Source organism: Panicum virgatum, chromosome 9N (genome assembly GCF_016808335.1).
Source record: "Panicum virgatum strain AP13 chromosome 9N, P.virgatum_v5, whole genome shotgun sequence".
Taxonomy (NCBI): Eukaryota; Viridiplantae; Streptophyta; class Magnoliopsida; order Poales; family Poaceae; genus Panicum; species Panicum virgatum.
Window position 1 is genome coordinate 1,711,149 of NC_053153.1, and position 24,985 is coordinate 1,736,133.

Consider the following 24,985-nt stretch of genomic DNA (forward strand, 5'->3'; position numbering starts at 1 on the left):
TGACGTGAGGCAAGGCACATGTAACTCATCCATCTACTGGCTTGATTTTGTTTCCTCCTGATGGGTGAAATGTAAACTCCTCATCCTTACTACCGTAGGTGTCATACATTTGTACTAGTGAATGCGCGGGGCTATAGATATTTGTCACTGAGATTTTTCTTACTTATAATTTTTGTTTTGTCTGATCCGGATCTGAGATTTTGTCACTGTCCTTCGATACCTTCCTTTCTCATTGTGAAATGTTTTTGATGTATGCGAGTGCTCTAGCCTAAAAAAGAGAAGAGGTGAATTTGACAACTTAAAAATTTAACCTATGACTCTAACTAATTTGCACAATATTTAAGCTAAAACAAACTATCTAGATGTGCAACTATGGTTCTTCTTAGTGTGAAACTCCCATCCCAAAAGAATTAAGCAACCTATAACCAATTCTATCAAGAGACTACACTATAAAAGAAATGGCACACAAGTTGCAAGAATAAATGCAGAAGCTAAAAGTAGGGATGAGAGTAAACTCTCGATGCGAGGATTTATCCCATAGTTCGGATTGCCACCAAGGCGCACCTACATCCACGTTGTTGAAGCACTCACGAAGAGTATCGCTTCCGGCAATCAAGTCTCTTTCGTGAACACAATCACGGTCACCTTAATCCCGTTTTCCACTAAGGAGCTTCACCAAGAAGATGGGGGTCTCCACATCCCCTGCACAAAGTTGTCGACGCCGCTCCACACCAAATCGGAGGGTCGTTGACGTTGCCGACGAACCAACAAGGCTCCAAGGGGTCGGCGCACCGAGATCTTCTTGTGGTTCACTCTAGAACCAGCTCACAAGACACAACACCTTGCTATCTCACTCACTAAAGAGCTAACCTAGCACTAACACTCTCAAAGATGTGCTAAAGGCCGTGTTTGGTTGGAATTCATGGAATTTTTTTCCATCTTTGACCACTAATTTAGAGTATCAAATAAAGTCTAATTACAAAACCACCTCCACAACCCCCCGTGTAAATCGCGAGATGAATCTAATGAGGCCTTTGACCGCGCGATTAGAGGATGGTTACTGTAGCATCACTGTAGCAAATCATCAATTAATTACTGTCATTAGATTCATCTCGAAAAGTTACACGCATCCCTAAAAAGGTTTTGCAAATAGACTTCATTTACTACTCCATGCATGCGAGATTCTCTTCTCGAAAAACGTGCGCGAAAAATTTCCTCAGTAACCAAACACGGCCAAAGACTAAAGATATGATCACTATGCTTTTAGATGGCTTGGAGATGTTCTTGGGTGTGGGTGTGATGTTTCTAAACTCCAACAACCTTCAAATGCCCGGGGGAACCCATGTATATAGGCTACCAAGTCCATAGAGCCGTTTGTAACCGTTGGGTCTTTTCTACGCAGGGCACCGGTTAGACCGGTGGTGGGGCACCGGTGTAACCGGTCACTCACGGCTCTAAACTAGCCATTGGGCCTTCTGACAAGCTGACATAGTGATCACCGGTTAGACCGGTGCATAGCACCGACGCCAAGTCAGCTCAACCGGTGCTGAAGTGATCTTCCTTGAGTTTCCTGCAGTGCTGACGTCATTGCACCGACGCCTTACTCCGGTGCACCGTCGGTTTAACCAGTGCTGAAGACTTGGTTCTTGGTCGCTTGACATGCTCTCTGGTCAATTGTACAGTGAATGCACCGACGCCTCAATTCTTGACCGTCGGTTCAACCGGTGCTACTGAGATTTCTTGACTTGGCCTTTTATGCGCTCTGTCCAATGCACCAGTGCCATTGTGTCGGTTTATCCGGTGACCTCCGGTTAGACCGGTGCTCGGTCATCGGTTAAACCGGTGCTACTGTTTTTGCAACATTTGTCCAAATCATCGTTGCGGTAATTTGGACACTTCAAATATATTCTATCTTTACTTTTTCACTGCGACTTGTCATCTCAGCGGTGGATTGGACACATTGGATTTTATCCATGGGACCTAAAGATCCTACAAATGTGATCTCACAAACTTATTAGTCCCATTGATTATGTTATCACACAATCACCAAAATCACATGTTCCTTGCACCGTGCTTTTGACTAAAACAAGTTTTGACAAAGACGACGAAAAATTAATGAATCCGAAGTAAATTAAATCTAAACACTTCTTTCTCGAGATGGAAAAGAAGGAAACTAAAAATTTTGCCCTTCTATACTATACTGCTGTGTTCACCAATCACCAGGTCACCACGCACGGTTGGTTCTCGCGGTGCCCTCCGCCGCCGTCCTGATTTGGTAGACAGGGGACTCGCCTCCGCCTCTGCACCACCTCTGGTTCTGGTTGTGATCCTGATCCGCGCGGCCAAGGCGCTCCTCGAAGCGCCAGAACTCCGCGTTGCCGAACGGCGGCGGGCGGACGTGCGGGTAGTCGGGGAAACGGCGCCGGTCGGAGGGGTCGAAGAGCGGGAACGACTGGCGCCGGCGCGCGCACGCCGCGGCGTTGTTGGCCCGCAGGCAGCCGTCGATGACCCGGCACTCGTTCCGCAGCCGGTTCTGCACATCCCGCAGCGCCTGCGCGGCGAGGGTATGCTGCTTGCTCCTGGCCGCCGGCGCCTGCGCCCCGGCCGCCGCCCTTTGCTTGTTGTCGGCCGTGGCGCGGATCCTGCTGCCGCCGGCGGGCGCCGACCTGGCGGCGTGGCGGTCGTGGCACGCGGCGCAGAAGCTGGCGCGGCGCTCCGCGTCGAAGGCCCACCGGCGCGCCTTGTCCGTCAGGCACGCGTGCGCCTGCATGCATGGCAACAGCGACGCATCAGATCAAACATCACACACGCCGCGCATCAGATCAACTAAATTAAATGAATTCCTCCCCGTCCATGCTGGCAGTAAATGCGGGTAGTAACAACGGCTCGTGAGCTCGATCGAACTCGAAGCAGCGCCTGCGCGCGTACGCCAGCCGGTGGCATCGCGTCGGATCGCGATCGCCACGTACTGCCCTGGCGGCACGGGCGCCGTGACTCGGCGAGCCAAGGACTGGACTCCATTAACGACCTGTTGCCCAGCACGAGCTGTATGGAGATCCATCCGATCGCAACCAACAGGCAACAGCAGGTTGGAACGCTTCTAGTAGTTATGATTCTCCTCCCAGGAGAATCGAATGGATCGTAACAGACAACTGCAGGCTTACCACTGATGAACTGCTACTGATGAGGCCATAAACTGTCGAATTCGACTGATTTTTAATTTTTTAAAATGGTGCTGGTTGATGGGAAGCCACGCTCGAGGCGGCAGCGGAAAGTCGATCGGAGAGATTCGAAATAAAGGGGGAGGCGAAAGCATCGCGAGGATTGGGAAGGGAACCCGACCCGATGAACGTACGAACGAAGAAATTAGAAATGGGGTGGGGGATGCGCGGGTCATCACCTCGGAGACGATCTTGAACGCGACCTCCGCCTTGGGGTGCCTGTTCTTGTCCGGATGCAGCTGCAGCGCTGCATGCAAATCCAAAACCACACGACAAGCAAAGTGAATTGGTGTTAGTTAATCATCCATCCGTTTGCTCGCCGCGCGACGGAAGACGAATCGGGCGAGCTCGAGTCAGCTGGTGCCATGGCGGCGCCCGCTGCGTGCGTGCCTTACCGAGCTGCCGGTACCGCCGCCGCACGGCGTCCTCCGGCGCGGCCTCGCCGATCTGCACGCCGCCGCCACGGAAAACGGAGGATTCAGAGGATGAATGGAATGCGCGCAAGCATTGGGTGGGTGTGGATTACTCACGGCGAGGACGAGGTACCAGTCGACGAAGTGCGGCCGGCCGCCGCGCGGGGAGCAGCGGCGGTGCGGGCACGACGCGAACGCCGCCGACGCCGCGCACACCTCCCGCGCCGCCTGCCCCTTGGCCGCCGCATCCGCGTCCCGCTCCCGCCCCGCGCCCCGCTCCCGCCCCGCGCCCGCCATTGCTCTATCGCCCGGCCCCGCCCCGCCCAGCCCAGCCCAGCCCAGCGGAACGCGGCGGCTTCAAACGACTAGACGACGATCCCCGATCGGCGGACGACGATGGCGGCGGCCATGCACGAACGCGGCGAAGCGGACCCCCTCGACTCCCAGCAGTGAAGCCCAACCCTACCCGGCCACGGCGCGCGCTAGCTAGTAATAGCGGCCGAGCGCATGCACGTGCGCACGTCCCGTACGCGCGCCGTGCGTGGCGGTGGCCATGACCCAGCAAGATGATCGGGCGGGGTGGCGGTGAACTGGCGATCGTGTCGTGCGTCCTCGACTCGGGGGCAGTTGGGTGACACGGGGAAGATGACAAGTCTCGCGTCGAGGTTCGGGGGGGAGATCGGTTGGTTGGGCTGCGGGGATTGCGGGGGCGACGGTTTCGAAACGGAGAAAAAGGCGACCAACGACGGAACGGAGGAAGCCAGGAGGCTCTTCACAGGCACCGAGACCGATGAGAGACAATGAGAGACGGGGCCCACACGTCAGATACCTTTTTCCAATCTCGAGCAGGTCACCCTGCCGCACCGTACGTGCATTTTTTTTTGTCGAATTTTGTGTGTTTGTTGTCGATTCTTGTTTATTTAGACTCGCAGGAAAACGGTGTCATCACGAGGTCTAAATAAACAGGTGCTCATGTCGAAAAAAAAAATCTTGAAAAAATTGAGACACGCCACCAGCTCATGGTACCAAGCACGAGCATCATCGTGTCGCCTGCATGTGAATATGTTTACTATAGTTTTATCGTAGCAATTTAGTATCTAATTACGATTTAATTAGGTTCATTAGATTCGTCTTGCGATTTACAGACCATTTGTGTAATGTGATTTTTTCGACTACATTTAATATATCATGCAGGCGATTTAAAAAAAATAAAATTTTGAAGTTTGAATCTAAACGATGTCACCACAAGAAACAGGTGCTGTAACGAACTTATTCAATTCTATACACGTCTCTCCTTCGTGCTCTCTCTCTCTCTCGAGAGAGAGAGAGAGAGAGAGAAATCTTGAAAAAAAATGAGACACGTACGTCACCAGCTCATGGTACGCGTTGCCAACGCGAGCATCGTGCCACCGCTATGTGAATCGTGTGTGATCGATCAGGTATCAAGTCTGTACGCAGAGCTGCGATGACCGGCGGGGACTGGACGGTACTCTTGTCCTGTTGCTGGGACCGTCACCGTCCAAAGGTTTTAGGTTGCCAACGGCGAGCAAAAACTCATCTGCCCTCGTGTCCTTCTGGTTTCAGTTTCGCCGATGTGTTTCTCAAACGGCGGTGAATCGGTGATGACCGGTGGCAGTCGGTATAACAATAATAATAATCGATACTAATCCTGGTTTGGTGGATGCACGGATCATGGGATTGGGACCATTGCTCTGCTCTGCACTCGGTGCTCAGATTTCAACCACCCGCTTGGCTTCCAAGTTCCAACTTGGAACTCTTTTTTGTCCGAGAACAACCTGGGTTTTGGATTTGTTTCAGCTTCCAACAGCTCAAACGATCTGCAGGGACCAGCATCTTGTTCATAGCTCATACTTTTGCTTTGCGTCCTTGTCATTCTTGTACTTGTGCATGCATCGATTTTCCGATTAATCTGCGCGTGGTAGGAATGTAAACGTCAGACTTGATGCTTCTTGAGCCGTGAGAGTGTGAGACCCTGACAGCAATGTCTCAGCAGCTCACCAGAGACTGGTTGACAAAAAGGTATAAAACCACAGTCAAAGGGAATGCCTTGAGACTTTCAACTACAGAGTAGGCCGTAGGCATAGCCCGCAGGTGCCTCACGTACCAATGCTGTAGGTTTGTCCAAGATTTGTTGGCGCGATAGCTCTAGCCTCAACTGCAAATCAAAGATTCAGTTTTAACAAAAAGAACTCATGTGGCTAGCTGCCTAGCTACCTTGACCTCGGTTTCAAACTTTCTGTTCGCACTTAAAATTGGCAGTCCTGAGAAGATCGGTCGGATCTGTTCACCCCACCGGCCAGACCAATCCGATCAAAGTTCTCACAATGTAAATTGGATTTCATCATTTAATAGCTCTCATTGAGTAGATTAAGATTCATATATAAAACGTCCGATTTGGATTACGGAAAAGAGAGTTTGGACTTTTCGAAAGGCCTGATCCAGACCCAGACTGGTCAGATCAGTTGGCTAGGGCGGTCAGATCGGTCCAGACATCCCAATCCGCGTTAGAAGTTGTATTTTGATATGAAATTAATTAAGGTTTCAACTCCTAATGAGGCAAGACCTTCCCTCCATATAAATATAAAGGGTCACGGCAAATTGAAAAGATCGAACCCAATTGAATCTATCAAATCAATCTATCTTTCTCATTTCTACTTTTCTTCCTCGTTATCCTACTTTTTCAACCCTATATGATATTCGTCTCTCGTCTCCATGGTGAGGGGGGGCCTAGCTGGCCTGCCGAGTCTACAACAATCTAGTATGCACAGATGCGCTTACCTGACGAGGTGCCCCCCGAGCGAACATCCATTAAAATCTTCATTGGGCTTCCCAGCGAAACCAATTTGACTGCCCTACCAAACCAATCTGATCGGATCTCGTGGAGACGGCTTTGTGAGTGCACGTCACATGCTCATGCGACGTCGCGTTTTAGCGTCGAAGATCTTTGTTGAAAGACAGGTTCAGGTTTACCTTGAGTGTTACCAGATCAAGATGCCTATATGCCCTTGCATGCAATGCCAACCAAAGCAGCACAGAAATCCACCAAGTTCGTTGCAAAAAGAAGAAGCATTCCCCTCGTCTCCTTTCCAGAATCATTTGTATGCGGCCCACTGCAAATAGGCCCGCGTCGTGAGGGGTATCGTGGAATCTTACCGGCCGCTAATAGGCCCACTGCAAATAGGCCCACGCCGGCGATCTTCTGACGCCGCGCACGCCACGCCAGCCACTCCAGCCCACCCAAGTGGGCTGCGTGCGTTTCTTTTCCTAAAATCATTCGATGTCGGCCCAAAGGTACCCAAAAGCGGTCATACTGGCCCCACGGAGCTTGGGCCCACAAGTCGGTCTGATGGGGGTAGTGGCGAAAATGTGGGAGGGGGAAAAGTTTGTGGCCAATGATTTGTGCCGCCTTGCTCTCCCTGATCCAGGCTTTACGATCAGACCAATAGACAACCATGTGAGCCTCGCTGTCCTCCCGGGCCCACCCGCTGCCCGCATTCGATTAAGCAATCCTCAGCTCGCTAAAGGCTAAAGCCGTGGGTTCCCATTACAGATATGTACGAGGTCATATTCACAAAACGAGCGCATTGGGACTTCAGATTTGGAATTTGGAAGCTGTCTATAGTTTTATTTTAGTACTTTTTATTCTTAATTATTGATATAGATTTCGAGAAGTAATCTTTGGGTCACGGCATGACTCGTTAACTTGATCATGCTAGGATTTAAGTGCCGCCAAATAGTTTGGCATGACCGAAAGATATATATTTTAATTATTTTACACATACAGTTAATAATCTTCAAATAAAATAGGTTAAAAATAAGAAATATTGGGTTATTTGAAATGCATTGGCAGACGGAAAATATGCAGCCATTTTGGCACTTTATATTTTTCTTTTGAATTTAAAAATTGGCATTGTCATACAAGCAAGAGTTTACTTTTTTTTTTTTGCGGGTAAGCAAGAGTTTAGTTAGATATACATATAAAAATAGAAAATAGTTTAATTCACACAACAATTTTGCTACTACTTATTGTTTGATCCCAATAGTGCACTTGTGCATAACTTTTCAAACTTGTGGATATCGCATGAGGTCAGCGATGATTTTTGTAAGAAACCATAATCACTCCAACATTTTCTATTTTAGAAACATGTAAAATTATCATATCCACTTCACTATTTCGTACAGATGATTACGACTGGACCACATCGAGCGGTCCATTTCAACTTTTGAAATATTGCTATCAACACCTGGCACGTTTTAATTAATAACTCTATAAACACGTACAATATATCACTTCCCAATCAAGCTACTGTTGATAATATATCGTGAGGAAACTGTATTTATTTTCTACCAAAATCATTTGCTGACAAAATAAGCCTGCCTGGCTCAATTGCAACTTGCAGAATCCTTCGCAAAATAAAAGCATATTACTAATCTCCCCCCTCGTTCTCCTCTTCGTCGCCACTTCAACTTCAACGCTTGCTCTCGCGATCGCCCAAATCCTTCCCACCTCCTCCCTGCTTACTCGCCGCGAATCCGGAGGGTCCCCGCACCGCCGGCCCCCGATGCCGGCCGCCGTCGCGGCGGCGGCGGCGGCCGCAGCGTCGGGCGGCGCGCTCCTGCTGTACCTGCTGCTCACCTGCCGCCCGCAGCCGGCGCCGGAGGCCGAGAGGGGGAGAGAGGAGGACGAGACGTCGCCGCTGCTGTCCGGGTCCGGGGCGGCGCGGGGGAGGGGGGCGGAGAGCGACCGCGAGGAGGAGCCGTGGCCGCACAGGGAGCCCGTGACCTGCTGCGAGGCGGCCGCGGTGGCCGTCCGCACGGCGCGGCGCACGTGGGAGCTCACCGTCGGGCGATGGGGCCTGCACGGCCTCGCCTTCGGGATTAGGCGCCACATGAAACGTCAGGTGTGCGATATTTCTCCACGTGATCTGGTTCACTCTGTCTCTGAGAGTGTGTCGTGTTCTCTGCTTCTCCTACGCGTGTTCGGTTTTCCTTGCTCTGCTTTGTTATTGGTTGGATCAAAGCATGATTTGATCAACGGCTTTCACAATTGAATGATCACAGAGCTCAAATGACCACTGTAGCTAACTGCTGCATTTGGTGAAACTGGGAGTCTGGGACCTGCTGGCCCCAGTGCTGAAGCTATTAGCTAGTTGCTTTCAGAGTTTCAGTAGAGTGTATCCTATTATCCACTTGCTGAGAGTGTTTGTGTAAAGGCTGAGCTTCTGACCATTTCACGGTTTGACATGCATTGACTTGGAAGACAGGTCTGGGTTTGCTTTACTTTTGGGTATACTTTTTATTGAATTATTGGTCAGTTGCTTCCCTGTATATACTATCACCGCACTTGGATCCTGGCACTTGCGGTGCCCCGATCATAATGACGTGCTCAGTACTTGAGCTCGAGTTAAGATCGGTTTTGCATATATGTCCGGAAGTTTGATCTATTAGATCTGATTTGTCTGTTTTCTGAGTAATGTAAGTTCAGAATGGTGATCATGTTATTAAAGGCATAAAGCAAATGGTGCCATTCTATTTGACATCAAAATGGAACTACAGATTTTGGGAATGCACAATACCAATGATTTTTTTTTACCTTCAGTCATTTTGATGCCACATCTATTCAACTTTTGGTTGGATCTCGTTTATTTGGTTATGGTTGCATGAATATTATTGATCAGGCGATTGTTCCGCATTAAGATCAACATATTCAGCTCTGTGTCATGCCAAGTCAACAAACCGTTTATTCCATGATTGAAAATCAGCTACATAAGTTGACTTACATCTGCAATATCTTCTAAAAAGGCAATGCTCGCTGAAAGTGATTCAACTCTGCATAATATTACCAGTTTGCTTCTGTAATCCTTTCTTGTACACAGTTTACACATAGGCAATGGAAGAAAACGTATGGTAACTTATTTTCTCGACTGTGCCACTTCAGGGTAATTTGCAGCATGAGTATAGTGGAAACGATTGCCGTCAACTTAGAGGCCATCAGGCACATGCTGAAGTTTCTTCTCTCCTTGAGTACTTGAAGCTTTGCATGTTCTTCTCAAAGAAATCCTTTTCTGCATTTCTGAAGTTTGGTGGGTACAAACAAGAAGACATTCTCATTCACAAGGCTAGGTCGAGGGTGAGTAAGTATCATTGACGTTAACTTGCACTCAAGGTCATATTAACGTTCAGTCCCATATGTAGTTAGAAAGTGTCTTATTCTTGGTTCATTGCTTAATGCAGCTCATGCAGCCTTCTTTCGCACTGGTGTGTGACAAAAGGACCAAGTGTTTTCTGCTTTTCATTCGGGGTGCTATCAGTACTAAAGAGCGGCTGACGGCAGCAACTGCTGCTGAAGTTCCTTTTCACCATATAATTCTAAGTGAAGGACAGATCAGCAATGTAGTTTTAGGTTACGCACACTGTGGGATGCTTGCTGGAGCTCGTTGGATTGCAAGACTAACTATTCCCCATCTTCGTAATAAAATACAAGAATTTCCTGGGTACCAAATAAAGGTAATTCTCACTAATTATGTTCGTGTGAATGAAACACATACATGTTCATCATGCTGCAGTTTATTATATCTGAATACACAGCCACTTCTATTTTTGTCTACTCTGCTTGATGTTGACAGTGCTAATTTGCAACTATTAGCTGTTGGTGATTGATGGGCTGTATTGATACTTAAATTATTAATGTTCAGGTCATATTGTTGCCAAGCCTACTTAGTTTTCTACCTATGTTGGTATGCTATCAGTAGAGCTTCATAGAGGTGCCTGATAATGTGGTTAGGTCATGTACCTCTTAAGCATATGAGTTCATCTGGCTCTCTTCTTCAAACTGCTATATAAGGCTAGCATTAGTGCTGTGGACAAATGATAAGCTTGCATTTAATAGGTATTGCGGGTATAGTCTATAATTGTATTAGATTTTTTTCTGGACCATGTTTACATGTCTAAAACTAAAAGTGATATAATCCAACATGTATTACCCTTTGTACTAGGTCATTGGACATTCAATGGGAGCCGGCATTGGAGCAATTCTGACATATATTCTTCGTGAGCACTATGAGTTCTCATCCTGCAGTTGTCTGGCATTTGCTCCTCGTAAGTGAAATCTACAAACTTTCAGTTTTTTTTTATTGCTGAACATAGATGCTAAAGTTCTTGCGTTACATTTTATCGATAGCCCTAAGCCCCTGCACTGGCATTTGGAGATCTTGTGTGGCATTCAGATGCTCCATTGGATTTTGTGTTTCAAGTTGGCTAGTTGGTCACTTTCAGTCTATTTCATTAGTCTCTGTTTGAATGGTGCTAGAGTACGTCACTACACAAGATTGTCATCCATGCTAACTATTTTCTGGAAATCTATTCCTGTATTTGCATCAGTTAACCATGATTGTAAAGTAGAGTTTTAATAAAGCCTTTTTAGCAATGTCATTGCTGAATGCTGTGTTAATAAACTATATTTGACACTGAGATTTCAAGAAGTGACAGAAGCATATTTCCTTCATAGGAAATGATTTCCAGAATTCTGAAGTACCTTTTATGTTATTTAGCTGCCTGTATGACATGGGAGCTGGCGGAGTCTGGCAAAGAATTCATCACTTCTCTTGTCAATAGAAATGATGTGGTGCCATCATTTTCGAAAGTTTCTACCGAGAGCTTGCGATCTGAGGTACCCTGATGGCAAATCTTTGCAGCAGCTTATAAACTGTAACTGGAGTTTAGCTGACACAGACTCCTTTAATAGTTGACGAGTAAAAGTATCAAAATCTATGAAGTACTCCTCCCTGAAATTTCTTTTTTCAAGAAGACAGCAATGCATACCTTAATCATTTTTTGATGTCGCAATATGTTTTAGTTTTAAATTGACCTCTTATTTCTCTAATGTAGGTATTGGTATCATCAAAGCTGGATGATGTGCAGGACCACTTTCACCATGGTTTATTTTCCAGTATAAGTCAGCGTGTTGCCTTCTTCAGGTCCCATATGCTTTCCATCTCACATTCAACAGGGAAGATTACAGATCATGACTCTAGTATTTCTGAGGTAAAATCCCTCAAAATCTCCGGCTTCTACTCATGAACTTTTTATGGCTCCTTTGCTTACTGGAACCAAGTCATTAACACAATGATATCTCTATTTTTCTATCTTGAAATAAAGGTATTTAAGGCACATCTTGAGTCCTACACAAATATAATATTAAGGAAGAAGTTCATTTTTGAACATCCAACTATCGCCTGAGTTTGATTTTGGCCATTAAACTCTAAAACCGGATATTCTTGACCATCTAAGTATGAAAACCGTTCATAATTGACCATCCGGCTGTTTTGGACGGTGGTTTCGCCGACACATGGCAGTGGGGCCCACCTGTCAGCTCCTTTCTCTCTACTCTCTCCTCTCTCTTTGTCCCGGCGCCGGCCACCCCTGCCTCGGTGCCGGCCTCTCCCCGGCGCCGGCCACCCCTGCCTCGGCGTCGGCCGCCCCTGCCCCCCACCCCTTCCTCGCCGTCGGCCGCCCCTGCCTCTTCCCCCCGCCAGCTGCCCCTTTCCGCACCAGCGGCGGCGGCATGCCGGCCACGGCGGCGGCCGGCAGCGGCCCTGGCCGCGTGGTGCAACAGCCGCAAGGCGGCACGGCCAACGCGGCACGCACGGCACAAGGGCGGGCGAGCGCACAAGCGCGCCCAGCCCCATGACGCATGGCCCGGCGGCGAGCCGCGGCGACGCGGCCATGTGCCGGCGAGAGGGAGTGATGCGCCGGAGAAACAAAAGGGTCGGTGAGCACAAGTGGGGCATGGGAAACTCACCCAGGCGGTCGATTGGGGTGAGGTCGGCAGAGACGGGCTGTCCACGGTGAGATGGATGAAGGAGACGGTGCACGGCTGCTACGGCCGCGGAATTTGAAATCCCCGGCGCTGTGGAGCTCGGCTATGCCTAGGTCTCGGTCACGGCTGTAGCTGGGAAGGTTTGGGTGCCGTGGGTGATAGGAATTGGAGAGAGGCGGCCATTGGTGGGAGTATTTGTAGCCGGTGGTGGAGCTTTGTTTGGCGCTCATGTTGGGCGAGAGAAAGAACAGAGAAGAAAGGGCGGAGGGCGGCCCGGCGATCATTGGTATGCGTGCGGGCGTGGCAGCAGCAGAGCAGCGGAGAGTCGAGCAGCAACAGCAAGGCTAGGAGGCTCGGCACGTGGCCAGGACCGCCGCCGTCGAGCTTCGAGGCGGCGGCGCGGCGAGCTCGGTCCCTGGCGCCCCCCAGCCGGAGCCATCGAGCTCCGCTGCGGTGGCGCAGCGAGCTCGGCCCCCGGCAGCCCCCAGCCGGAGCCGTCGAGCTCCGCGGCGGCGGCGCGGGCGAGCTCGGCCCCTGGTCGGAGCAGGCGACGCGGGTGAGCTCCGTCCCTGGTCGGAGCAGACGGCGCGGGCGACCTCGGCCCCCAGCGGGCCTGGCTCCAGGCAACCTCGAGCTCCGCCACGGGCATGCGCCGCCGGCCGGCGAGCTCAAGCTCTGCCGCGCGCCGCGGTTTTGACCAGCCAGACGATTGGGAAGAGAGGAAAAGGAGCTGACAGGTGGCCCCCACTGCCACGTGTCGGCCACGTCAGAGAAACCACCATCCAAAACAGGCTGATGGTCAATTGTGAATAGTTTTGATACTTGGATGGAAAAAAATATCCGATTTTAGAGTTTCATGGCCAAAATCAAACTCGGATGATAGTTGGATGGTCAAAAATGGACTTCTTCCTAATATTAATCACCCAGGTTTTAAGGCACATCTTGAGCCCTACACAAATATAGTACATCTTGAAGTACTAGTAGCATTTCAGATCCACAGACCCTTTCTGGTGCGCCATCCTAATCACTAGCAATACCACTAGTCCACTAGTAACTGTGAACCTGCAATCCTTCTTTCTAGTGTTTAGTAGCCCTAACATATTGGTTCCAGTGATAATCCTTTCATTGACAATGTAATCATTAAAAAATTCCTTTGCACACTTCTCAGTTTTGCGAAGTACATTTCTGCTTATTTCTGAGTTTCCTGGGATACCCCTTTTTTCTCCAAGGGGACCAAAGTAATGTGAATATTAACTTCAGTTGAACCGACCGACCAATATTTTCTGAAGGGACTCTTTGAGTTTTCTGATTACATCAGTATGTGCTAGTGTCACTTTGCCATAGTGTGAGCATGCTGTAAAAAATGAATAAAGACTTTTTTCTTTTATTTGAAATTAAAATTACCATTTTGAGAAGTTGTTCCTTCTGCCATGCAGCCTTTGCTCAAAGATTCGGCAGATAGGATACAGCCCCCAGCAAATGCACACAGCATCGACCGCAGCAGGCAACAAGTTGTTACCTCTGAAGAAAGGGTCACACTAGTTAACAGTGAAGATGTTACCTGTGTGATGTCTGCTGTTTCAGGCTTCACGTCACAAGAAGATTCTGATAGCACTGGAGCATTGGACACTCAACAATCATCCACGACAACAAATGAAGGAGAAGCTCTGAATCAGAATGGCACCCGAAATGATAAACAGAAGGAACCGATTTCCGCCAGCGGTTCACGCCAATTCTTCCCTCCTGGGAGGATCATTCACATGGTTGGACAGCCCCCGCCGGACTCAACTCCTGATGAGGGCACCATCAACAACGAGGTCATCGGAATTTACGAGACGCCGAGAGATTTGTATTGCAAAATAAGGCTCGCGCCAAATATGATTAAAGAGCATTACATGCCTAGTTATATAAGTACAATGGAATCGTCGTTGGAACAGCTTCAGAAGGACGATGACAATAGCGTATGTGCCGCATCAAATGACCTGTGAATTATATTGTAACAAAACTCAGTTGTGATTAATCCCATTCTTTTTTTCATTATGCAATTTTAATTTTGTTCTTCTTTCTGTCGCACACATCTCTCTCAAATCGATTGCACGATTGAACCTGACTGTTGACACGTTATTCTACCAGTACTGATTCACCAACAATGCAATAAATTTATTATTGGGTCAAAATGGAAAACATCCCGTTGACCTCGTGAAATGGACGTCCACCGTACGCTTGGCTCGTCCTCCAGAGCTCCACAAGCTGGCATGCATGCATGCCGCGGCGAATCCTCTCGGCCACACGCTACAAGAGATGAAGAGAGCACCCCTGCTCCATGCCTCCATGAAACAAGGATCTCCCTTTCGCTGGTTCGCTCTGACCTGACCTCTCTGATCGACATGGCTTCCCCTGCAGGTGCTGCTTGTCTTCGCGGCCTCGTCGTCGTCCTCGCCGTCTCCGTCTCCCTGTGGGGCGCGGCCGCCGCAGTGAACGTCAAGGAGACGTGCAAGTTCACATCGCACCCGGATTGGTGCGAGAAGGCGCTGCCCAAGCTGCTGACGCCGGTGGGGGCCGACGGGGCCGCGCCGGAGCCGGCGCCGGCGCCGGCGCCGGCGCCGGCCTCCACCTGAGATTGACTCGCTATACATCTGACGATACACTGTGTTAATGTTGGCGTCGTGTTATTATTTTTTATTGTAAAGTCGCTAAATGATGATATATGGGATAGGCTAGGGATAGCACCAATTGAAGAAAAACTTATCCAACACCGGCTGAGATGGTTTGGACATGTCCAACGGAGACCGCCAGAGGCACCGGTGCATAGTGGTATCCTAAAGCACGACGGTAATATGAGGAGAGGCAGGGGCCGGCCGAAGTTGACATGGGAAGAAACAATTAGAAGAGACTTGAAAGACCGGAGTATATCTAGAGATTTGTCCTTGGATAGGAGTGCTTGGAAAGCCGCAATTCACGTGCCAGAATCATGAATAATGGTCTTTGTTGGGTTTCAACTCTAGCCTACTCCAACTTGTTTGGGATTAAAAGGCTTTGTTGATTTGTTGATGTTGATGTGTAAACTGTAAAGTCGCTAAATAGTTGCTGAGTGAATTGATTGATCAACTCATCTCCGACCCTCCATCCGTGTGCTTGTACACAAAATGAACAAAAAAAAAGGAGACACCTGCTTTTTTCTCTTTTTGTCATAAACGAGCTTCACTTTCTACATTAGATATCAACAAGGGGTTGTCTATACTATGCCCGAGTATTTTTTAGCTGTTCTACACTCGAATTTTTTTCACCATTGGATGAAGATCCAACGAACCACGGTCATCTTCAACCTCCAGCTTCCATGAGGCATAATCTTCCTCCTCCTCCAACCATCTCCACGGAGGTCCTCATTTGCCACCGCCCCGCGTGCCCCCGCCCTGCCGCGGCGGGCTAGGGTCTCGCCGGAGCTCCGCGGCGCCGCCGCAGAGCTCCGGCGAGACCCTAGCCCGCCTGCGGCAGCCGCCTTCCTACCCCGCCACCGCCCACCGTTGTCGTCATCGACCCCGCCCTTCTTCTCCCCCGCCACCGGCCACCGGCCACCGGATATCCAGCCCCGCCTGGCCGGCGGCGCTCCCGCACCGTCTCGCCCTCCGCCGCCGGCCGAACCACCACCTCCGCCTGTCCTACCGCCGCCCCCGACCTCCTCTAGATCCGCCGGCTATTGGAGCCTCCCCTGACCCCTAGAAATCCAAACCCTAAAGGACGCCGCCTCGACCTCCGCCCGCGGCTGGCGGCGACCTCGCCGCCGGCCGCCGCCGCCCACCTCCCACCCCTCCAACCTCGATGCGCGATCTCTCTCCGACGGAGCTCAAAAAGAATATGTAGCGAAATTCGAGTGTGGGGAGGAGTAGAAATGCTCGAGTGTAATATAGCTTTCCCCTATAAACAAGCGTGGGAGAAAACTACAAGAGAGGGGGGCAAAACGCTTGACGTACTGGACATGATTCGGTCTCCACGTACTGTGTGCCCTTGACCACTATTTTCTTTCAAAATATATACTATTTATAAAATAAAGCGAATCTAAAAGGTTATGGACGTATTTCTCAAGACATATCTTGCTAAAAGTCAAAGTGTTAAAAGTTTGACAGGATTTTGTCTGAAACGCCAATTATTTATGACCTGAGGGAGTATATGCCTCAATATACAATATGACGGTGACTAAATAATTCTTTTTGTAACAGTTGGTCACATGATAGTATCCGATCCTGTTGCTGTCAATAATACACATGCGACAAGATACTGTTACTGATTTACAAAAATTAAACTTGAACGCCATTGGTGCCAAAGGTCAATTCAAATAAATCTGTAAAGGTATATACACCAATTGTTGAAGAACAGAAATTGATAAATATGGCAGCAGTGACCAAAATTTTTGAAACGGGATACTTCTTTAGAGACAAACTCACTTTGTATCTCCAAAATTTTTTTCTAAAATCTATTCTCTAAATCATCATTTAGAGATTTGAGTAAAAATCATTTTCCACATCTTTGTATTTTTCAACAGCTTTTGTATATCTTTTGTGTAGTCTAAAGAGCCATTCTTGCTCTCCTTCTTTGACTAGTATGAAATCCGGAATAGATGATATTTATATTTGTATATTCAATTGAAGAGACTGTTGGAGGGTAAATATTCGTCAAAATCTCTATTCCTATAAATTAGAATTTTTTTTGAAACCTCTCATTTGGATATATGCAGATGTAGTATCTATTCGTACATGCATGGACAACAACGCAACACACACCACACATGAACAAAACAAACCTACACCTACACGTAGACCAGAACCGCGTCCTTCTTGAGATCACCGGATAAATCCGTAGGCGACGGGCACGTCGCAATACCTTTGTGTTCCACGCGTGAGAGGCATCGGCAGACAAAAAGAACAGCCAAAGAGGCCGCTGAAACTCCGATGCAAGACTCACAGATCCGACGCCGGCACTGGAGCACGCACCGACGAAGGAGGGAGAAGTCTGGAGTACCGAATTTCACGAAGATGGAGCCGTCTCCCCCGACCAAGCGCCATCGGGAACAGAAGAAACCCCGCAGGCTCGTCGCCGGCACAGTCACCAACACCGACGCCATCGGGAACAAAAGAAACCCCGCAGGCTCGTCGCCGGCACAGTCACCAACACCGACGAAGACGAGGAAGAGCCGGGGGAAATTATTGCAAAGCGAAGCCGTCACCCCCGCCTAAGCAACAGCCACCAGAACAATGACGAGACACGGACCCGCAGCCGCGGAGAAGCGCCGCCGCAGCAGCCACCACGGGCAGCACCCGCACTGGCAAGCGCGCCACCCGGCCCCGCGAGCCGCCGCACCGCGCCAAGCCGCCGGACCGCCGCACCCGGCCCTGGAGGCCAGCGGCAGCACCGCTCCGCCACCACCGCCATCGCCAGCAGCACCAAAAGCTCCGCCTGGATCGACCCGGAGGACCAAAATCCACTCCACCCCGACGCCGGCAGCGACAGCAAGCAGAGGGAACGACAGCCGCAGAAGAAGGATGGCCACCTCTTCCATCCGTCGCCGAACGGAGTCGATGTCAGCTTCTCCCCGGCACAACCAAGCTTCGCCGCCGGTGCCCGACGGAAAGCAAAAACTGGACCTCCATCGTCTGTCACCAGAGAAGATGCCGACACCAATGCCGGCGCAGTCACCGGAGAAGCTGAGGAGACGAACCCGAGGTAGCGACGCAGAGGAAGCCACCGGGAAATTTATTCTATTAGATCTATATCAACAGAAATAAACAGTCCCTCCACCGAGAAGCTAGACCGCCGACGAGAACACGCCACGCGGCCCACGGGAAACTCGAAACGCCGGTGAGCACTCCCCGGAGGGGCTACGCCCCGACGCCAAGATCAGCTTCCATGCGCAGCCGCAAGACCGCAACGCCCAGGCGACCACGCACCGCGGGAGCCGAACCCCGACGCCGAGCATGCCCCACGGGGGCCGCGCCCCGCCGGCCCGCAGGTCTCCCGCTCTCCTCGGTGGAGGACAAAACAGTGGCTCTCGAAGTCGCCGGCCTCTACTGTGTCGTGGGGAACGGGGAGGTTATAAAGAGTCTCTTGAAGATACTCTTAGAAGCTACATCACTGCTCCTAAAATATTTCCAGTTTCGACCTTCATCTGAAGCCATACGGCCATGCCAAACTAACAGTTCACCAACAGAGTAAATTTAGCCGGTCAATTTGCGTTGACCGCTTGCCGTGTCCCTCGTTCGTACGTTCGGGCTCACCGTGCAATCCGGCAACAAACCTCTTGGCCTCACGCTACAAGAGAACGCCTCGAATGGAATGGAATGATCCATGAGGCAAGGATTTGGCCTTTCCTGTATGCCATCGCTCCCGCGGATCAACATGGCTGCTGCTTCCCTTCGTGTCCTCGTCCTCCTCCTCGCCGTCTCGATGTCCTCCCTCCGGCGCACCGCCGCCACGGTCACCGTGGAGGAGGCGTGCAAGCAGTACACGAAGCACCCGGAGTTCTGCGTGACGGCCCTGTCGTCGGCGGACCCGGCGATGAAGGAGGCGGCCGTACAGGGCGGCCTGCCGGGGCTGGCGGAGCTGTCGCTGTCGCTGGCGGCGCAGCGCGGCGCGGAGACGGTGACGTTCGTGAAGGGCCTGGCCAACATGCCCGGCGGGATGCCGCCGGAGTGCCTGCAGGACTGCCTGAGCAAGTTCCAGTCGGCGGTGGCCGACCTGCAGCGGTCCAAGACGGCGATGCAAGAGTCCAAGGACGCGTCCGCTACCGGCGTGTCGTCGTGGCTGGCGGCGGCGAAGACGGACGGCGACTCGTGCATGAGTAACTGCCACAGAATAGAGGGCGGCGGCGAGCTGGTCATCGTCGACAAGATCTCGGACCTCAGCAAGATGTGCTCCATCGCCCTCTCCCTCGCCGATGCTTCCGTTCATAATCGCAACGCAACTGGCAACGCATGAGAAGACGGATGCTTGCATGGTCCATTATTGGCACGTGTCTTTTAACCTGCCACACCTTGTTGCATTTTTCCTGTTCTATTGTACAACGTAGTAATGACCAATTTATATGTGTTTTCAATGAATTGTACCTCTTCAAGCGATTTTAAAAAATACATATCATGATTCATGAAACGGTTACCTATAATTACTTTGTCCAGCAATTACTAATATAAAATGTATTCAAAATCCGCAAAAAAATGTATTCAAAAGTGAATTTTAGCTAGTACCACATTGAAAAAGTTCAATAAGAATATACACAAGAATTTGATACTCCAAATTAGCTGGTAACATTAATCCGCGCACGCATACTCGCTAGTAGGTTTTAAGGTGCATTCAACAAACACCATTTACAACTCACGACAAATGCTGAATCTAATATGTTGTTTATACATCCTGGCAGCTAGGGTGGTAACAGATCATGGTTGATCTTTATATATTTTTAATTCAAAATTTATAAGATTAAAGCCCGGCCAACCTATCGCTTTCTTTTAAAGCTAGGCTTTACCTTTGTTACAAAAAGTTTAGAGCCCAGCTTTTTTAGAATTCAGCCCTTAAATTATATAGGTTAAATTTTAAGTCACTTTACCACCCCTGGCAATTAATCTCTCTTCATCTTCTTCCTCTATTCTTTCGTCTTATTTTTTGTTCCTCTTTTCCTCCCCTCTACACATGGAGAGTGGCGGGTGAAGAGGGGAGTCGTTGGAGTGCACATGGTGGCACGACGAAGTGATGGCACTTTTAGCTAAGCTAGTGTTGATAGACATGGGTGGCAGAAAAGAAAAGTGAAGAACAACAAAAACAGCAGACTCATCAATGGATCGAGGTCCACAGTCCCCTTTCCTTTCACGCGTCCATTTGAAGGACGCCCAGTTCATCCCGCGCCGCCGGCCCTTAAAAGTTAAAACGGACGCGCCAATGCAAAGAGGGAGACGACGGGTGCGATCGTGTTGACAGTGTCGCGGCAGCTCCCATGCCAACGCCATGCACAGCAGTTGGCTCGCAAAACGCTCCCGGCCGCAGGTGCGTACGAGACGGTGGTGCGGCCTCCTCGGTACGGTGGCCTAGCTCCGCCGATCCTCTCGCACGCCAGCCGTGCATTCTATTTCTGGCTCCGGCTCCGCTCCGAGACACACAGAGAGAGGCAGAGCCGGCGGCCGATCAGGCAAGCATACGACGCGTCCCCAGCCACCTATCGTCGTCGACGTCGTGTGCCAGTCATGGAGGCGAGATCGGCCATGAGCTGGTACTGCGGCTCCCTCCTCGCCGTGGTGGTGGTGCTGTTCCTCTCGGCCTCCCTCGGCACCGGCGCCGGCGCCGGCGCGGACCTCAAGGGCTCGTGCGCCGCGACGCCGCACCCGGACGTGTGCGTGAGCGCCCTCCAGAAGGACTCGGACGCCAAGGCGGCGGCCACCCCGCGCGACCTGGCGGAGGCGGCGATCCGCGCGGCGTCGGCGGCGGGGTCCGCGGCGGGCGACTACGCGCGGCGCGAGATGGACGCCGTCAAGGACAACGGCATGTGGCAGTGCCTGAACGAGTGCGCCGAGGACATCGAGGAGGCGCTCTCCCACCTGGACGACTCGGACGGCGAGATCGACGACGGCAAGATGAAGGACGTCAAGCTCTTCCTGGACACGGCGGAGCAGGACGTGTGGGACTGCGACCAGAGCTGCAGGGGCGCCGCCGACACCCCCGTCAAGACCGCGCTGCTCGCCAAGAACAAGGAATTCGAGAAGCTCATGTCCGTCTCCCTCGCGCTCATCAAGCGGTCCACCGGCGCCGGCGCCGGCGACGCGGCGGGGCCGGCCGCCGCAGCGTCCAAGCCCAAGCACAAGTCCAAGACCAAGCCGTGAGAGATCGATCGATCTCCTCGTAACCTTGCTAGTAATATAATCAACTGATTCGCGCGCGCCATATATAATGTTTGCTGTAGCCTTGGTATATATATATTGTGTCACTATTAATTAATTCGATTAGCTTGCTGCCAAAATCATTCATTTGTCTTGACATGTGATGCGTGCTAGGAGGGTGCTTGATGTTTATCTAGTTCATGCATTGTGTAGGAAAATGATTATTAGAAATAATAAGAAAACATTAAGCTTCATCTTTGATATTCTTTTTCTTTGCATAGTTTTCCTCTGCTCTCAAAAGGCTTGTACAAGAAAGAGCTTTCATTCATGTTGGAATGGATTGATGGACGAACGAACGTCGCTGGGCTGAATAATCTCGGGCTACTTCATCCCTATATCTTTGGAAACATATCTGGTGGAAACCGCAATCTTCGTGAAAACTCGTACAAAACACGGCAAAAAAATCGTCTAAATTCACCAAAAAAATCACACATGTAGATGATATGATGATACATAATCTTATAAAATATCTTGTCCAAACTCAACTTTATTTGTGAGATATAAAATAACAAATTTCTACGAAGTCGAGTTTGGACAAGATATTTTACAAGATTGTATATCATCATATCATCTACATATGTGATTTTTTAGGTAAATTTAGATGATTTTTTGCCATAATTTGCACGGGTTTCACGAAGTTTGGGTTTCCACCAGATATGTTCCCTATATTATTTTGCTGGGTTGGGCCCTTTCTGCGTGTATAGTAGTGGGCTGCATTTCGCCATTTCGGACTGCTGTATCCTTGGTGGTCCCGTCCGTCCGTCCCATATCACTGGTACGCTTCTCAGGATGGGAGCGGCACGTCGGCGGCCGCCGTGGGATGGTGGCCGTCGCCGTCTCAAGTTGCAGCCGCCTCGTGGTGTCAGGCTGCGGGTGGGCCCTCCGCTGATCCTAGTCGATGGAAGCAGATGGGTTTGGATCATTGGGGGAGAAGGAAAGAGCACAGAAGCTGCTTGGTTTGGCAGCATGCCTGCATTGCTGCACACACCTGCCTTGCAACTCTCGATCACATAGCTGACGTTGCCGACCGTACGTCATCGACGCGTTCTTTCTTTGAAAACACCGGTAATAATGTCTTTTAACGGCTTCGGTGAGCAACCAAAGGATCGACCAAATGATGCCACTCAAAGCAGTTTCTTTAATGTTTTTTTAAGGATGCGCATCCTTTGCTTGCTTGGTTTTTAATTAGTATAATTTATCTGTAGCCGTCGATCCTTGGCTGCTCAGCAATTTAATCTAGAGGTGATGAAGATGATGACGGGAGTTGTACTATATATATATGTATATATGCCAAACGACGTGTCCATGATTGAACTATATAACAACCTCTGATTGATGGGTCGTTGTAGAATTGGCCAAGTTGTGGGTTGTAGCTAATTGCTACAAGTATACGGCCGGGCCGGGTTCCGTGCAATCGGGTGCATGGTGCATCTTACTTTTTATTAATCTACGGTGTAACACAAGATTAATGAAGTCTCCGTTGCATTGGGGGGAAAGAAACTAGTGACAGCTCGATTGCAGGTTCTGATTAATTAGACAAGTGCCGGGTCTGATTAGCAGCTGAATTGATCTAGCTAATTAGCTGGTCCAAGAACCACCGTGTGGCAGTGCTTTGTTATTTTGCCTACGCGCTTCGTTGATCGTTTACCAGTCATCCTTAATTGGCTCAGCAAAGTAGAAGCAACAGGCAACCATCTACTAAATGCATGTGCCATCGAAATGTACGTGCCATCGAAACAGCTATGCCACCGTTGCATATGTGCGCATCCTGCCCTTTACCACGAGTCCCAGCTTGGCCTTTACTACGAGGATCCTCGAATTAAAATAAATAAACAAAAATATCTTTTGGAGCCGGCACGGTTGACCTGGCGAGCTGACTTGAACGAGAGAGCCAAGTGGCTGAACGAACGAACGACCAAGCAGACGCGCAACCGCCCAAGCAGGCTAGGAAGATGGAGGCTGAATTCCGGGGCCCACCAGCCGCCGAGCACATGCTCGCATCGCACGGACGCGCGCTCGCCGAAATACTACTCGGCGTTCCTCCTCGCCTTGCACGGCAGGCGGCCAGGCACTAGGCAGAGTCCAACACAGACTGCGGCCAAAAAAAAAAGAAGAAGAAGAAACACGTTACACGGCAAGGAATTGATCAGATCAAACGCATCCCAGGCTCACTTTTGCTCAAAAAAGAAAAAAAAAAGGCGTTTGGCCCATGTGCAGCGTAGGCCGTAGAGGAGGAGAGTTTCCAGTCGCCTTCACCGCGCGCCGGTCAGTCAACGACGGCGGCGGGCGGGCGGGCTATACCTTGCGACGCGCATTGGAACACAACCGGATCAAGACGACCCACCACTCCACTTGGCCCCATTTGCACTTTGGCCCGGCCCGGCCCCTCCCGCTATATAAGTAAGAGCACCGCGGCTCGCTCCTCCTCGGCAAGACGGCAACCAACGCGAGCAAGAGCGTCTTGATTGACACCGATCGAGCAAACACACCACTGCTTCTCTGCTCAAAGCCGGATCGCTCTTCGGCTTCGTTCCACCCATCAAGCCGACTCGAGACGATGTATCCGGCCAAGCCCAGCGAGCCGGCGGCGGCGCCGGTGACCGGGGTCCCCGTGGGCGTCCCCGGCGGCGGCCAGGGCCAGTGGTCGTCGGGTCTCTTGGACTGCTTCGACGACTGCGGGCTGTGCTGCCTGACGTGCTGGTGCCCGTGCATCACGTTCGGGCGCGTGGCGGAGATCGTGGACCGCGGCGCGACGTCGTGCGGGACGAGCGGGGCGCTGTACGCGCTGCTGGCCTACCTCACCGGCTGCCAGTGGATCTACTCCTGCACCTACCGCGCCAAGATGCGCGCCCAGTTCGGCCTCCCGGAGAACCCCTGCTGCGACTGCTGCGTCCACTTCTGCTGCGAGCCCTGCGCGCTCTGCCAGCAGTACAAGGAGCTCAAGGCACGCGGCTTCGACCCGGACCTCGGCTGGGAGCTCAACGCCCAGAGGGCCAACGCCGCCGCCATGCCCATGTACCCGCCCGCCGCACAGGGCATGGGCCGCTGAGCTACTCATACATGGATCGTCTCGTCTCATCCGTGCTGATGATGCTCCTCATCAGTCGACGAGTTTATTTGCTTCTGATTCGTGCATGGTGAATTGTACGTACTGCTGCACTAGCTATGTGTTTATTTTTGTGTGTGTGTTTCATCTCTTGCATCAGCCAAAAGGAAATGTGCATGTAAACATCATCAGTACGGAGTGTACGTTTCCTTTTTCTTTTGTTACTGTATACATGCATGCATATTTCTTGGTTCTTCCATGGTTTCGAATAAAAAGAAAAGAGTGTCGATTAAGTCATTCTCTAGGCAGACGAAGTGTTCCTCAAGTGTTAATAACCTCCCTGTCATCGGAAGGAAGTAAAAAAGAAATGCTAATAACAGTTTAACTTCAGCTCCCAACCCTTAACTGATGAGACGACGCACGCAGCATTCAGCCGGTAGTTGCTGATTGTAAATTCGCTGGAGATTTCTTGGCTAGCCAAGCAACGTCTGCTGCGTTCAACTCTGCTGGTGCCAACTTGGATGATTGTACTGTGTCAACGGGAGCTACTA

The 24,985-nt window shown here is 50.5% G+C and overlaps 6 protein-coding genes across 6 annotated transcripts; 5 read left to right on the top strand and 1 right to left on the bottom strand.

Moving 5' to 3' along the window:
- Positions 1–2,111: 2,111 nt before the first annotated feature.
- On the bottom strand, positions 2,112–3,931 carry LOC120693340. The gene is made up of 4 exons (XM_039976760.1): positions 3,752–3,931; positions 3,617–3,668; positions 3,401–3,468; positions 2,112–2,764 (listed from the first exon to the last, which is right to left on the bottom strand). Exons 1-4 carry the CDS (start codon positions 3,929–3,931, stop codon positions 2,225–2,227), a joined length of 840 nt encoding a protein of 279 aa, XP_039832694.1. The 3' UTR covers positions 2,112–2,224.
- A 4,152-nt stretch (positions 3,932–8,083) lies between these two features.
- Positions 8,084–14,524, top strand: LOC120691290. The gene is made up of 7 exons (XM_039974334.1): positions 8,084–8,556; positions 9,594–9,785; positions 9,890–10,162; positions 10,651–10,753; positions 11,206–11,324; positions 11,543–11,698; positions 13,910–14,524. The coding sequence occupies exons 1-7, from the start codon at positions 8,218–8,220 to the stop codon at positions 14,459–14,461; spliced, it is 1,734 nt and encodes a 577-aa protein (XP_039830268.1). The 5' UTR covers positions 8,084–8,217; the 3' UTR covers positions 14,462–14,524.
- Positions 14,525–17,177: 2,653 nt separating this feature from the next.
- Positions 17,178–18,195, top strand: LOC120693346 (serine/arginine repetitive matrix protein 1-like). Its single transcript, XM_039976765.1, has 2 exons — positions 17,178–17,556; positions 17,616–18,195. Exons 1-2 carry the CDS (start codon positions 17,420–17,422, stop codon positions 18,193–18,195), a joined length of 717 nt encoding a protein of 238 aa, XP_039832699.1. The 5' UTR covers positions 17,178–17,419.
- A 639-nt stretch (positions 18,196–18,834) lies between these two features.
- LOC120687779 lies at positions 18,835–19,604 on the top strand. The gene has a single exon (XM_039969798.1). It carries the CDS (start codon positions 18,840–18,842, stop codon positions 19,440–19,442), a length of 603 nt encoding a protein of 200 aa, XP_039825732.1. The 5' UTR covers positions 18,835–18,839; the 3' UTR covers positions 19,443–19,604.
- Positions 19,605–20,432: 828 nt separating this feature from the next.
- On the top strand, positions 20,433–21,582 carry LOC120692600. Its single transcript, XM_039975960.1, has one exon. The coding sequence runs from the start codon at positions 20,699–20,701 to the stop codon at positions 21,329–21,331; it is 633 nt and encodes a 210-aa protein (XP_039831894.1). The 5' UTR covers positions 20,433–20,698; the 3' UTR covers positions 21,332–21,582.
- Positions 21,583–23,805: 2,223 nt separating this feature from the next.
- On the top strand, positions 23,806–24,742 carry LOC120693166 (cell number regulator 10-like). Its single transcript, XM_039976583.1, has one exon. It carries the CDS (start codon positions 23,946–23,948, stop codon positions 24,435–24,437), a length of 492 nt encoding a protein of 163 aa, XP_039832517.1. The 5' UTR covers positions 23,806–23,945; the 3' UTR covers positions 24,438–24,742.
- The last annotated feature ends 243 nt before the right edge of the window (positions 24,743–24,985 follow it).